Source organism: Elgaria multicarinata, chromosome 10 (assembly GCF_023053635.1).
Source record: "Elgaria multicarinata webbii isolate HBS135686 ecotype San Diego chromosome 10, rElgMul1.1.pri, whole genome shotgun sequence".
Classification (NCBI taxonomy): Eukaryota; Metazoa; Chordata; class Lepidosauria; order Squamata; family Anguidae; genus Elgaria; species Elgaria multicarinata.
Genome location: NC_086180.1, coordinates 16,012,919 through 16,028,308, shown reverse-complemented (window position 1 = coordinate 16,028,308; position 15,390 = coordinate 16,012,919). Strand labels below are relative to the sequence as shown.

At 42.2% G+C, this 15,390-nt stretch overlaps 1 protein-coding gene across 3 annotated transcripts in view; it reads left to right on the top strand.

The window, feature by feature from the left end:
• HNRNPDL (heterogeneous nuclear ribonucleoprotein D like) overlaps positions 1-6,697 on the top strand; it is a 63,162-nt gene extending 56,465 nt beyond the window's left edge. The window contains exons 1-9 of one of the 3 annotated variants that reach the window (XR_010025924.1): positions 94-330; positions 2,975-3,143; positions 3,241-3,402; positions 3,965-4,096; positions 4,218-4,332; positions 4,680-4,847; positions 5,154-5,246; positions 5,626-5,730; positions 6,425-6,697. Coding sequence is in view for 2 of the 3 variants with exons in the window: in XM_063136206.1 (XP_062992276.1) it covers positions 212-330; positions 2,975-3,143; positions 3,241-3,402; positions 3,965-4,096; positions 4,218-4,332; positions 4,680-4,847; positions 5,154-5,224 (936 nt within the window). In the remaining variant the exon portion in view is untranslated. Of the gene's footprint in view, positions 1-93; positions 331-2,974; positions 3,144-3,240; positions 3,403-3,964; positions 4,097-4,217; positions 4,333-4,679; positions 4,848-5,153; positions 5,247-5,625 lie in introns of those variants that run through there. The other 2 variants (XM_063136206.1, XM_063136205.1) reach the window with 2 other exon arrangements.
• Positions 6,698-15,390: the final 8,693 nt, after the last annotated feature.

Genomic DNA, 15,390 nt, shown 5'->3' with positions numbered 1-15,390 from the left:
CGCCGCTCCTTCAGGAGCCTCTACCGCGGCTGCGCCGCCGGGCGCTGCTGATTGGGCGAGAGTCTCCCTATATAAACGCGGCGCAGGCTCTGCCCGGATCTCTTGTTACGGCCGCCATTTTAATACCCTCTTAGGGTCGCTGGTGCTTATTCCTCTTTTTGTGTGCTTGTGTGGGCGCGCTTCGTCTTCTCCTTCTCAGCCCGTTCCAGCCATGGAGGACAACACCGACTATGGCAGCAGCAATAACAACAACGCAGGCTCCGGCGGCGGTCAGGACGACTTCGCCGAGGGCTCCAAGATCAACGCCAGCAAAAACCAGCAGGATGACGGGTACGAGGGGAGGGCAAGCAGGTGGCGGGAACAGCCTGGGCGTGTGCGGTGGGAGGGGGGGCAGAAGAGAAAGAGATGTCTAGCCGGGCGCCATTTTGGCCTGCGAGAAAAGTAATGGAGGGGGAGGGGAAGGCGCGCGGTAAGGCCCTCAGCCTGGTGGCCGCCACGTGATCGCTCTCGCTGTCCCCTCGCTAACGTCGCCCCCCTCCCCATCGCCTTGATACCCTTTGTGTCTTTTTTCCTCTCCTCCCCCCTCCCGCTTTTCCTTTCTCCGCGCTTGCCGGCCTTAACTTCCAAATAGGCGGAGTCGGCAAAACTGCCAATCAAACCGCTATGACGCAATCGGCAGCCTATCGGAGCCTGGTGGGCGCGGTTTGGTCGGGGGGGGGTCGGTGGGATGGGGGGAGTGGGGGGGGTCCAGAGCGATCGAGGGCCCGGTACGCACGGTGGGCGGGGCGACCTCGGCCAGGCCAAGCCAGGCTGGGGAAATAGGCGGCGAGTGGGTGGTTTTCCGGGCAGGCGAGCAGAGCTGTGCGCCAGGCACACCGCCTCACTGTCAGCATAGGATTCGCGTACGATTCTTCCTAGCATGCAACATGCAGGGCCGTTTTTAACTTCCACTGTCTTGTCTGTCTGCTGGCTTTAGGGCAGCGTTCCCCAAACTTGTGCCCTCCAGATGCCTTGGACTGCAACTCCCATCATGCTCTAGCCCGACGTTCCCCCAACCTGGTGCCCTCCAACTGTTTCGCTCTACAACTCCCATAATACCTTAGCCCAGCTTTCCCCAACTTCGTGCCCTTCAGATGCCTTGGATTACAACTCCCCTAGTATTCTACCCCAGCCTTGGTGCCCTTCAGATGCCTTGGATAACAACTCCCATCATGCTCTAGCTCAGTCTTCCCTAATCTAGTGCTTTCCAAATGCCTTGGACTACAACTCCAATATTACTCTAGCCAGCATAGTTGTGTTCCTGCACATCTAGAAAGCACCAGGTTGGGGAAGGCTGCTTTAGTGTAACTAGATGCAAAAATCTCCTGGCTTCTTGCTCTTCAGCTAGCTATGTGGAAGAAGGAATGCTGGCAGGTTAGCTAGCCCTGCAAGGGGAGAGCCTTTGTGGCTGCAGGAGTGTGTGAGAGTGTGACTGGTGAGATTATGGCTCAGGTGCACGCTGTCCATAGCTCTCATTATTGCTATCATTTTGTTCTAACTGTTGTGAAGTTTTTATTACTGTGATTGTTTTAATTGTTAGCTTAACTGCTCTTTAGGCAGTGGGGCGCATCTATATCAGCATAATAAGGGTTATATTAGTCTTAGATTTGCAGCTTCTTTTGTATGTAGAGTTATGGCTAAAACTGAATGGAAGCCAGAAAATCCACTTCAAATCCACGAGCTTGCTGGATTGTTAGGATTACTGAAGAACATACCAGTGAATTGCTCCAAGCACAATATAAGAGCTTATTGGCATGATTTTAGTTTGTAATTTGTCTTTTAGTCTTGAGTGTTAGCCTTAAAATAGGCAGTGTGATAGGTTGCCGTTAGCAATCACTCTCAGCCTTACTTCCTATCTAGCTTGGGGTATTGAATATTCTGCAAGATTTCATGGCTTTTTAGAAGTTGCCCTGGAGTCTGTTCTTGCATTTCTGTAAGTGCTTGTTTCAAGAATATTCAAAGCTGACAATTCTTGTCTATTATTATGAAGTGAATCCTGCTCTCGGGGAAGTGTTTAAGGAAAACCAATAACTATACATGTAGTCCTTGAGATATGGTGGGCTAAAAATCATAATACAAATCCTTCCCCACCCCCAACTTGTCTTAAATCAAGATAGATTGCATTTGCTTGAGAGTAACAGCTGATACCTTATGTTTACTTGGAAAGAAGCTCCATTGAAATCAACTGAACTTTCCATTTAGTAAGGGTAATATTTCTTGTGTGTTCACAGTCTACCTGTATGTATTTTAGACTGAATAAGTTGGCTTTCGGGTTGAGGCATTTGAATTGGCAAACGTTTGTCATAGTTTCGGAACATGTTTAGAACTATTCTTGGATCTTGAAAAGTATCTTACTTAGTGGCAATGCATGATAGAATTTGTTCTCCCTCAAAAGGATCTAATATCTCCCCGCCTCCACCTGCCACCTAGTTTTGGAGACCTCTACTGTGATATTGAGGACCTTCTCCTTGCCAGATAACATTGCAGAAAACTGAATTGTTCCTATGTTAAAGAGTTTGGATGCTTTGTTTAAAAAACAAAAACAGTGCTGTAATATTCACATTTGTTAACATTAAACCCCTATGGACCTTGATGGAAATCAGTTGAATAATATTCTGAGGGATTTCCTGTCCTCCTTCCCCCCTCCCCAGTTAAGAATTGAGGGTTGTTGTTGTTGTTTTAAAAAATCTAGCTATTACTTGTGGTTGAACCATAAGTGTGAGAACTTTAATTTCTCTAATTTGTATTGAAAATAATTTGGTCATGCTATTTGAGATGGGGCAATCAGGCTTAATAATTAAGTTGTATTAGTTTCATATAACTGCCTTATGGAATTTCAGTTTTGCTAGTCGCATTGAACTTGTTAATGGATATATAATTACATAAATGCTTTGGGATGGTATCATTCACTAAAATAAGTATTCTTCCTTTGCAGTAAAATGTTCATTGGAGGCCTGAGCTGGGATACAAGCAAAAAAGATTTGACAGAATATTTGTCTCGCTTTGGAGAGGTGGTGGACTGCACAATTAAAACAGATCCTGTCACGGGGAGGTCAAGAGGCTTTGGATTTGTGCTTTTCAAAGATGCTGCCAGTGTGGAGAAGGTATGTAGCCACAGTGTACATGGCCATAAGGAGCATCTCCAAATGTTTGTGTGGATTTTTCTTCCTCAAGCTAAATTTGCACTCAATGTCATTTTAGGTCTTGGAATTGAAAGAACACAAATTGGATGGCAAGCTAATAGATCCCAAAAGGGCAAAAGCTCTGAAAGGGAAAGAGCCTCCCAAAAAAGTGTTTGTTGGTGGATTGAGCCCAGATACATCTGAAGAGCAAATAAAGGAATATTTTGGTGGTTTTGGAGAGGTATAATTATTTGTTTAATAGTTGCCTCTGTCTAACAGTAATTTTAGGGTGGCTAGTTTAAAAGTTGCTTGCTTACTCTAAACTATAATTTATCTGCTTGGAATGAGTTTGAGTGACCTTGACCATTTTCTGTTGATGTAGTTAATCTGTGTAGCTTCTAAAGCAGAGAAGAGGGTGGGATGAGGGCAAAAGGAACATAAGATAGGGATAAATATAACGGTGGCATTTACTTAGGGGAGCGTATTTTATTTCTAGCACGTACAGTTTAGGTTTGATTCTTGTAAGTTGCCTAATTAGGGGTGATTTCACTGTTAATGTGCATGGCACCTAAGAGTAACATAAATAAAAAAAGATAATCGTTTTCCCAAGAGGCTTCAGAGGAGTGAAGGAAGAAATAAGGTAACAAGAAAGGAGATGGTGAGATGAATGTTGAATCAGTGTAGTTAAAACATTTAAAAATTAATTTATTTACACTAGGAAATACAGGCAGAAGAGATGAAGGAAAGGCAGGGGTTTGGTGCTGAATCAGCATATTCTTACAACTTTTTAATGTGGATTTCAGATTGAAAATATTGAGCTTCCCATGGACACAAAGACAAATGAAAGGAGGGGTTTCTGTTTCATCACATACTCAGATGAGGAACCAGTAAAGAAATTACTGGAAAGCAGATACCATCAAATTGGTTCTGGCAAGGTATTGCTGTTCTGCTTAAAGAATTTGTTTGATAGTTGCATCTGCTCTTACCTGCAAAAGCAATGATATCGAAGTCCCTTATAAACTTTGTATTAAAGTTAAGCACTCTGTTTTTTCCTAGTGTGAGATCAAAGTAGCACAGCCCAAAGATGTATATAGGCAGCAACAGCAGCAACAGAAGGGAGGCAGAGGTGCCTCATCTGGTGGGCGTGGCGGTTCCAGAGGACGTGGCAGGGGTAAGTGTGTGAAACTGGACCCTTAAATCTTGACTGCTGAAAGGTTTGTTCAGAAACAAATTGAAATAGGGAAATTGCAACATGGGGGAGATGTTCTTGAGTTAATGGCAAATTATGAGTATGAGTGCAGGGAAGAGGGGTGGCCCTGCTCATGGTCTGTGTCACGTTTCTGCAAAAGGCACATGTATATTCTGTAGGCTTCAAAAATCTGAAATAATGGAATAGGAACCAAATTGAGAAACTTAATAGTAAGACGAGCGTCTTGCATGTTCATTCCTACAGCAGCTTTTAATTTTTCCCTAATGTAAGGGGACAAAAGATTTAATACCATGGCCACTCTGTTTTAGGACAAGGCCAAAACTGGAATCAAGGGTATAACAACTATTATGATCAAGGATATGGAAGTTACAACAGTCCTTACAGTGATCAGAGCTACAGCAGCTATGGTGGATATGATTATTCGGGGTACAACTACCCAAGTTATGGCTATGGACAGGGATATGCTGACTACAGTGGTAAGAGCGTTTATACTCAACTTCGCATCTAATCTAAACTATATACTTAAATTGATTTTGCTGTCATTCCTTATTTCCAGGGAGCTGGTATGTCTGTGTAAGTGGGGTGGGGCAGGCGGGGATGGGATTTCTTAACCACAAACTAAGATTCTTTTGATTCTTTGGGGTACAAATTATAGAAATCAGTGAAGATATTCTGTAATTTAAATAGAAAGGATAGGCTGGATGAATACCTTTTTGTAATATCTGCCTGAGTTTTCTGTTGTGCTGAGTTGCACATTAAGGCTACAAATTTTCTATTAACAGGGCAGCAAAGCACATATGGAAAGGCATCCAGAGGTGGCGGTAATCACCAAAACAACTACCAACCATATTAAAGAAATGCTTGGGAATAAACAGGTGTGTATTGAGCAAAAGCGTCATCTCCCATACATCTAATCTAATTTAATTTAAAGATCAATAGACAACGCGTAAAAACCACTTTCTTGGATAGCCTGAATTTTTAAAAATTAAACGTGTGTTTAAAAATGTGTGTTAAAAACTCTTTGTTTTAAGTGTCTATAGATCTTTAACTCTGTAAAAGGTGGTTCGTCGTCCTTAGTACTTCAGAGAAACATAAGAGTTTTTCTGCTTACAATGTGTGCCAGGTGGTGTAGAGGAATAATTAAACTTAATAGAACTATTAACCAACAGGTAAAGTACTGAAATGGGTACAACTTAAGCAAAACAAGATTGTTGTCTTCTAACTCTGACATTATACCTTGTTTGTACCCGCCAGCGGGAACTTCATTGCAGGCCGTGTGTCACCCTGACCACGTCTATCTCTGGGGGTCGCACGTTGCAGGCAGAGCGCAAGGCATACACCAGAAAACGCTGTCCTGTGGTATGGTCTCTTCCAACTTCATGTACCAGCGTAAAGATTAAAGTGGAAAACTTCAGACTTTGGCTTCTTTTTAAAAATCTTCTTTGAAGATTTAAGTGTCTTAACTTAAAATGGTTTTTTACAGGAGTTAAAGTGCATAAATGCCTTTACAGCTTAATCATTTTTGGTCTTCTGTTTAGTGTTGTATATCAATTGTGGAACCTCATTTTAAGTGTTCGTTCTTTAAGATTTAATGCTTGCTTTTTTCTTTTATAGCTATTAGTGAAATCTACAAACCAAAACGAACTTTTAAATCTGGGAACATTAAAGATCATATGCAAATAGCGGTTTCTATTTTAATCACCTGGCTAACGATAATTTTCCTTGGTGTATTGCCACTTTCTCTTTCCCACTTATAGCAGTTGAAGCCGTGAAAGGCTCTTCCGCAGCTTGGTTTCTTGCAAACCAAGAACATCTTTGCTGAGTTTCTACAGTTCTTTGACATGCTCCATCATTCGAGCTGAACTGGTGCATCTGGGCACGTAAAGTGTAATTGGGTCTTCAAAAGTCTTTCATGTTGACAGATATGCATATGATCTTTAACAGTGAAGCGAGGAATAAATAGAGGACTTAAAGCAGTTCATGAAAATGGACCTTTTAAAAATGCTTGAAAATGTTGCACAGGTCTCATAATTATTTTGTCTTGGTTTTGTAGGTAGAGACTCGACAGCAAAGCCATCTTGCAGAACATCAGGACTGACTGGAGGGTGGTCTTCGTGACATGAGATTATTTTGTAAAAGACTTTTAGTGTACGACACAATAGTGTCCATCTGTACATAGTGGCCGGCTAGTTTTCTTTATGGTTTTTACTTTTTGTCCTTTTGTCATCTGTGTTATGATGCCAATGTGGTTCTTGTGTTTATACAATTTTTATTTGTATAATTTCTTGTTGAATGACTCAAATAAAAAAAAACTTACCTTCTGTGATTGCTGTCTGAATTTTGAGAGTACTATGGCCTGCCTTCGCTCAGAAATTAGAATATTGAAGGAGCAGTGAGGTTATTGCTGTATCTCCATCCATATATATTGTGGATATTGTATGACTGGGGTAATATACTTGGCTTTATAATTTCTGTAGATATTGACAATAACAGTAATGTCTATGAAATAGAAATAAGAATGTGGCCCTGATTATTTAAAAGTAACTAAAGACAAGAATAATGGACCAGATAAGTAACAGAAATATTACCTAAGATCTGAGGGAATTGTGCAAAAGCCAGTACTGTTTTAAGCTTTTGTCATACAAGCCCTGGAATTCTTATTGGGAAGGTGGGTGTATGAAAAGCTAGACTGTTGTATCATCGGTTATGTAAGTAGTTGGCATATCAACGGGAGGTATGTACAGAGTCCTATGTGAGAGCTGTACTTCAGAACAAGGAAAGGAACCTCTCGTGCAAGCACTGAGTCATTACTGACCCTTGGAGGGACGCCAGCTTTCACGGCAGGCCTTCTAGTGGGGTGGTTTGCCGTTGCCTTCCCCAGCCATTATTACCTTTCCCCCAGTTAACTGGGTACTCATTTTACCGACCTCGGGAGGATGGAAGGCTGAGTCGACCTGAGCCGGCTGCCTGAAACCAGCTTCTGCTGAGATTGAACTCAGGCCATGGGGAGAGTTTCAGCTGCAGAAACTGCTGCTTTACCGCTCTGCGCCAAACTTCTCTCTCATTCAAAGCTTGGAAGTAATCTCCTTCCAAAAAGGCTTCCAAAGTAATCTTCCAAAAAGGCTAGTTTCTGCATGTAGCCAGGACCAAGAGTTGCTTTTTAACGCATGTTTCCTCTAGGGTGTTACCTACAAGTCCTAAAACCTATCCTTCAATTGATGTGAACAAAAGACTTGCAGTAACTTGCTAAGGTTAAGGGTGTGATAGGTGTTGGGTAAGGTGTGATAGGCGGTGATTCTGTTACTGCCAGCTTGCCACTGGAGCAGAGTCGGAGACATATCTTGGATTTGGATCCTTCCTTCATTTAAAATATCTTTCAGGCCATTTTCTCTCATCAGAGGTGGGCATCCTCTAAATGGCAGGTCTTTCAGTTCGGGAAGCAGGGCTTTGCAAAACGTTTAAGTTTCCTCAGTAACTTCACCCAATTTAGTTTCAGATCTGCTTTCAGTGAGAGAGCAGCTGACTTGTTTTTTACTTGTTCCAGAAATCACTTGCAAGCAAGCAATTGATTATTTTATTGGGGGAGGGAAGATGGAGAAGAACTTAAAACAGGTAGCAGTATTAATGCTGCTGCTGTAATAAATGGACATTTATTGCTTTATGAAGTACAGTACCTTCAAGTTTGTGTTTGTTGTTTATTCGTTCAGTCGCTTCCGACTCTTCGTGACTTCATGGACCAGCCCACGCCAGAGCTTTCTGTCGGCTTTTGCCACCCCCAGCTCCCCCAAGGTCAAGTCTGTCACCTCCAGAATATCATCCATCCATCTTGCCCTTGGTCGGCCCCTCTTCCTTTTGCCTTCCACTTTCCCTAGCATCAGCCTCTTCTCCAGGATATCCTGTCTTCTCATTATGTGGCCAAAGTACTTCAGTTTTGCCTTTAATACCTTTCCCTCAAGTGAGCAGTCTGGCTTTATTTCCTGGAGTATGGACTGGTTGGATCTTCTTGCAGTCCAAGGCACTCTCAGAATTTTCCTCCAACACCACAGTTCAAAAGCATCTATCTTCCTTCGCTCAGCTTTCCTTATGGTCCAGCTCTCGCAGCCATAGGTTACTACGGGGAATACCATTGCTTTAACTATGCGGACCTTTGTTGTCAGTGTAGTGTCTCTGCTCTTAACTATTTTATCAAGATTTGTCATTGCTCTCCTCCCAAGAAGTAAACGTCTTCGGATTTCCTGGCTGCAGTCAGCGTCTGCAGTAATCTTTGCGCCCAGAACTACAAAGTCTGTCACTGCCTCCACGTTTTCTCCCTCTATTTGCCAGTTATCAATCAAGCTAGTTGCCATAATCTAGGTTTTTTTTTTGAGGTTTAACTGCAACCCAGCTTTTGTACTTTCTTCTTTCACCTTCATCATAAGGCTCCTCAGCTCCTCCTCACTTTCAGCCATCAAAGTGGTGTCATCTGCATATCTCAGATTGTTAATGTTTCTTCCTACGATTTTAACTCCAGCCTTGGATTCGTCAAGCACAGCATGTCGCATGATGTGTTCTGCGTACAAGTTGAATAGGTAAGGTGAGAGTATACAACCCTGCCGTACTCCTTTCCCAATCTTAAACCAGTCCGTTTTTCCGTGGTCTGTTCTTACCGTTGCTACTTGTTCGTTATACAGATTCCTCAGGAGGCAGACAAGATGACTTGGTATCCCCATACCACCAAGAACTTGTCACAATTTGTTATGATCCACACAGTCAAAGGCTTTAGAATAGTCAATAAAACAGAAATAGATGTTTTTCTGGAACTCCCTAGCTTTCTCCATTATCCAGCGGATATTGGCAATTTGGTCTCTAGTTCCTCTGCCTTTTCTAAACCCAGCTTGTACATCTGGCAATTCTCGCTCCATGAATTGCTGGAGTCTACCTTGCAGGATCTTGAGCATTACTTTGCTGGCATGTGAAATAAGTGCCACTGTCCAATAGTTTGAACATTCTTTAGTGTTTCCCTTTTTTGGTATGGGGATATAAGTTGATTTTTTCCAGTCTGATGGCCATTCTTGTGTTTTCCAAATTTGCTGGCATATGGCATGCATCACCTTGACAGCATCATCTTGCAATATTTTAAACAGTTCAGCTGGGATACCGTCGTCTCCTGCTGCCTTGTTATTAGCAATGCTTCTTAAGGCCCATTCAACCTCACTCTTCAGGATGTCTGGCTCTAACTCACTGACCACACCGTCTGAGCTATCCCCGATATTATCTTTCCTATACAGATGTTCTGTATATTCTTGCCACCTTTTCTTGATCTCTTCTGTTTCTGTTAGCTCCTTGCCATCTTTGTTTTTGATCATACCCGTTTTTGCCTGGAATTGATCATACCCGTTTTTGCCTCTGATGTTTCTAATTTTCTGGAAGAGGTCTCTTGTCCTTCCTATTCTATTGTCTTCTTCCACTTCCGCGCACTGCTTGTTTAAAAATAATTCCTTATCTCTTCTGGCTGACCTCTGGAATTTTGCATTTAATTGCGCATATCTCCCCCTATCACTGTTGCCTTTTGCTTTCCTTCTTTCTTGGGCTACTTCCAGTGTCTCAGCAGACAGCCATCTTGCCTTCTTGGTTTTCTTTTTCTTTGGGATGTTTTTGTTGCCACCTCTTGGACAATGTTGCGAACTTCTGTCCATAGTTCTTCCGGTACCCTATCTACTAACTCTAGTCCCTTAAATCTATTCTTCACTTCCACTGCAAATTCATTAGGAATATTAGTGAGCTCATATCTAACTGATCTGTGGGTCTTCCCTATTCTCTAATGGTAGCAGTGATTCGCTGGTAAGGTGTTGGCTGAAAATGTTTTTTTCTGGATGAGACTAGAAAAAACCTCAAGCAGCAGGCAGGCAGCATATATATTGGCAATTGTTTAAACAAGTTTGTGTACATGTGTTTAAACAATTGCCAATATATGTGCTGCCTGCCTGCTGCTTGAGGTTTTTTCCAGTCTCACCCAGAAAAAAACATTTTCAGCCAACACCTTACCACCGAATCACTGCCACCATTAGATCATGTACTGTTCACATTTATAATGTCGCTTTCTCTGAAAGTAACTAATATAAAGCTTTTTTTGCCCCTCAGTCCCCTCATCACAGAAGGGCTCATAAATAGTGCAAATGTGGCTCATGCATAAGGAAGCCCTCCTCTGAAATTTGCATGCAGCGTGGCGCCTCCCATCTTGTTCCCCCTCCTCATTGACAGCCTAATTGCAGCTGCCCCTGAAGACAGCCTTTGCGTCACACACGTTGGCCGATCAGGGCTGTCCCGTCACCCTGCTGTAGGAGGGACTGCCCTGCCTGTTTGGCAGAGGCAAAATTAATTGCTATTAAAGCTCGAGATTTGATGGGGGGGGGGGGACTTGCAAAATTTTCTGCATGTCTACACTGCTCAAGCTAAAGTTAAAAGTAAAAATGAGCAATAACCGTCTGCTAGATCTCAAGTAATAAGTACTATATACATATTCTTTTATAAGAATATGGTAGTATATGCTACCATATGCTTATATAAGATTGCATCTTGTTTGACTTCAAACATTTTCAATAACTTCTACTTGCTTTCATTTTCATGAGTATCTGATGGTTGAGGAAAATGCATCTAGACTCAGGGTCCTCCCAGATGGAGAATTCCTAGTATCAGTCAAAGGGCATTTTGCAGCTATTCTGTCTTCCTCAACTTATTTTTTTGTGGCAGGAGAAAAGCCTGAAGATGCGATGAAAACACAGGAGGATTATGAGTAGAAGATAATATTTTATTCATAATTCATGTGAATAAAATTCAGTGAGTTGAGGCAGGGCAACAGCACAATAAAAGGCTTTTCTAGATGCCTCCTTGGAAGGTAATTCTGAATCTCAACTATGTAATACTTTTGCTTCTCTGTGTTAGGATCTTGTAATAACTGCATTGTATTTAATCCTCTGCTATTTCAGAAGTGTGAATTCTGTTCTAAGAGCCTTTCTAATATAATTCCAGCAGAAAAAACTAAAGGAAGTGTGTGTAACGCTTTGGTTAAGAGTAGGATCAAGCACCAGTGTAATGGCATTTTTTTCTATACAGTAGGTTATAGGTTCAAACAACTGGGTTCCCTGAAGCAGATTTTTCTTCCCCCTCTTCCCTCTGGCAGGCCCTCAAAATGCTACACAGGATGGTGAAGAATGGGGCAAGGAGGTCTGCTTCAGCCAGCCCAAAAATATGCATCTAAATCTGGATCTTTTTATGTATCAACGTCAAATTAGTTTCAGTAAGTTTGATAGATTTGGGACATAATCTGAAAAATTGAGTTACTTTTAAATCCACTGAAATTAGTGGGTTTAAGGATTTTTGGCTGAATGTTGGATTGAAACCAGGAAATTTTGTTTGGTTTGGGATCACCTGCCATTTTACCCACTGGCATAGAATGCATTGCCTTTGTTATTTGTTCTTGATCCCTGTTCCATAACTGAGTGAAGAGTTAAACAACATAAGGAGCTACTTTTAAGTCTCACTTCTCTATGTCATGATGGAAAAGACATGAATAAATGTCAGAAGAGAGATCCCTCCTAACCCTGCTGTGTGGCCAAAGCGATAAGAAGGGCCTAAGAAACTGAAAGATCTCATGCATACACAGTGGCTTATCCGAGATGAATTCATGACAGTTGCAAACCTGGTGGTGGAGCAGAGGAGAAGATGGGCTTCCTCATTCATGACTCAGTCTTATCTATCGTGCTACACCAGCTCTTACTCTGGTAGTGTTGTCCTGAATTAAGTTTCTGTAGCTCAGGCCATGTACTTTGCACACAGTAGATCCCAGATTCAAGTCCTGACATCTCCAAACAAGGCTGGATCAAGTTCTAGGCTAACTGGGTGAGAACCCAGGTCCTACTATGGGGGGGGGGGGCAGTCAATATTCAACTCCTACTTCCGAAAGAGAATATGTGTCAATTCTTACAGCAACATGTTTCATTTTTGCCATGCTGTACGTGCTCCGCATTTCCTGCTCGTACATAAAAAGCCCAAGATATGTAGACGTGTGATGTGGAGCCAGGAAAGCCATGTAACATCCGGTGGGGCCATAAACATGGCCCCATGGATCCTTGTACCCAAGGAGACCCCTTCAGGTGATTAATATGTGAAGACTGTTGCTTCCAAGAAAGCATAGGAAATTTTGTTCCACTAAGAATTATTCCTCCCCTACATTGTACATAACATTGTTTTCTTTGAGTGTATACCTGGATATGTTGTGTGAGTTCAGAGTGGAGGGCTTACTACAGCCTGCCGGACAAAGAATTGCTTGTTTGTTTATTACGGTTACAATGATTTACCTGGCTTAATTGGGCCTTGTCTCCAGGACCCATCTTTTCTCAGCACTACATTGGAGAAATGTTTCCCAACATTGGAACACCAAATATTGTTGGACAACAGCTCCTATCATCACTGGCTGTTAGCCATGGTGGCTGGGGATACTGGGAATTGTAGTCCATCAGGATATGGAGGGCACCAGATTGGGAAAGGCTGCTATGGAGAGCTTTTGGGGTGCTGCATGGGGCCAAATTACTAAAAATATCAGCTTGTTTAAGGATGCACAGCTGTCCTTAAGGTTCGACAGAGGGGAAAGCATTCTACCGTGATAAAAAGGGTAATTGGGGGTCATTCATAAAATCAAAAATGTTTCACCAATCTTCCTAAAATTTATATGTGCCAGAAAGAACTTGGTTTTACATAACCTGAAAATTTCAAAAAGTTTAGTGAAAGATGGAGGGAAGGAGGGCCGTTTAACATAGAATAGAAAAACTTTGGCTAAAGTGTATGTTAAAAACAACCTTGGTTTTTTTTTGTCCACCCTTTGTAATCACATGAAGGCTTACCGAACTAAAATCCCAAATTCCTTTGATCTTATATTTGATGGAATAGCTTTTCTTTTTTTTAAATCCAGTTTTTAAAAAAATACTTTTTATTGCTAACGAAAGCCTATGGAAACTCATAACGCGGCATTCAGAAAGTTGAGGGGGACAGGGAGGAGGGAATGACTACCATCTGGATTAAAAGAAGCAGCAAGCAGCTATGAATTTCTGTGTGTGGTGTAGACAAGGAATCCTCTCAGCGTGACCAGACCCTACCACGAGGAAGCTATGGAATTAAATAGGGATGAAACTTTAGTTCATAAGCAGGCCTGGCTTTCCTTGAGGGCAGAGAGTTTTGCTGTCTGAAGTCTGAGAAGCAGCCTGGTTCTTGCCTCCCTTTTGAGAAAAGAAAAGTCCTCTTTTCTCTTCTGGAACATGTTTTCCTTTGGCTTTGTGACTACTTTGGACTATCTTTTCCCAAGGCCAGTTTCTCTGACCCAGGTACCTGGCTTGCCTCCTATTTGATTTTACTCACTGATGAAGGTTGGGCTTCACAGCACTTTTCAATTTAAAATATTTTCTACACCTTGGAATAGGTAGCTGTATGTTCCTTTTAATCCCCCCCCCCACTGCTCTCTTCTTTTTTTTCTATGAGTTTGGACCATACTGCTATAAAGTTGAACGCTTCAAATGCTTCATTTAACAAGTTTGGGCTGTGTAAGTTTTAAGTACAACTTTGAAACCTTTCAAAGTGCTTCTGGGCCTACAACATTGTTTTTCTAATAGGCTTTTTGCATACTATGCACATGTATTTTCTTTCTAATCATTGCATGTTTGACATTTCACTTCTGTATCTGATGTACTTTTCCATTTACTTTTCTTTATAAACCACTCATATCTTAAGACTTCCTGTGTGGCATGTTTTCATTGGTTTAACAAGTTAAAAGAGTATTCACTGTTTTCCTGCTTATGTTTTAAAATCTATTTTCAACAGGCCTAGTAACTTCAAGAGTGACAGAGTTGGGGGAAATCCTCAATCACTTTGTGATCAGAGGCACTGAGTAAGGCACACCTGGAGATCATTTAGACTGACCCCAACCACATAACACTATCCCCCCTTCTGAAGAGGTCTGGACTACAGTCTACTGAAGACAAACAATGTGGCAGACCTGTTATGCGATGTGCTCTCATTAGACCTGTGTACAAACTTGCACACGTTCTAATGAAAACTGTTGTTTATTCGTTCAGTCGTTTCCAACTCTTCGTGACTTCATGGACCAGCCCACGCCAGAGTTTTCTGTCAGCTGTCGCCACCCCCATCTCCCCCAAGGTCAAGTCTGTCACCTCCAGAATATCATCCATCCATCTTGCCCTTGGTCGGCCCCTCTTCCGAATCTTGACAATCTTTTGACACAATAGAGCGTCTGTGGCTAAGTAAGGCAATTCTTACTCAACTAATTTACAGCACTGAATGGGATAATGCCACAATGGCACATTTATTGAGTTTGAAACAAATACAAATGCACAAGCTAGTTTTGGGGAAATTAGCTGAGCAAGTGGAGGCTTAGAAGTACTTTCAAGACTGAAAAATAGACTTTTTGAGACTTAAGAGCATACACACACATAGCAGGGGAAAGAGTAGAGGGAATCTTTAAAGGCAATATACCTTTCCTTGGGCTGCAGCCCTTTCCTGTAGACCGAAACTGGGGAGCGTTGCAACTCTTGGTCTCAGGTGAAGAGGACAAGAATACAGGGAGGCAAAGTACTCGCCCATGGCAGCTTGCTCTCGCAAGCTGGAATGGGTAGTATGCTCTGTGCTTCTGGTCAAAGAGAGAGAGGGAGCTAGCCTCCTTTTCTCCCCCAAACCTGAGGGTTTTTGTAATATAACATCTAAAGAAAAGCAGTCATCACTGCTCATAAACAATGAAAGTGATGCTACTTGCTATGGGATAGACATAACAAAAGAGGGTAATTGGGGGATGATGGCTGTACTTGCTGAAAACATTTTCTTTACCAAATATGACTTTTAGCTTGGAGTTCAGCAACAGGGCTGCATTAGCATGTGTATCACCAGGTATGACTCCTGCCATCCAGCACTCATATTCTGCTTAGTTTTACCCCCACCTTGGTCTCTGGGGAATGCACTATCAGAAAATGATTACTT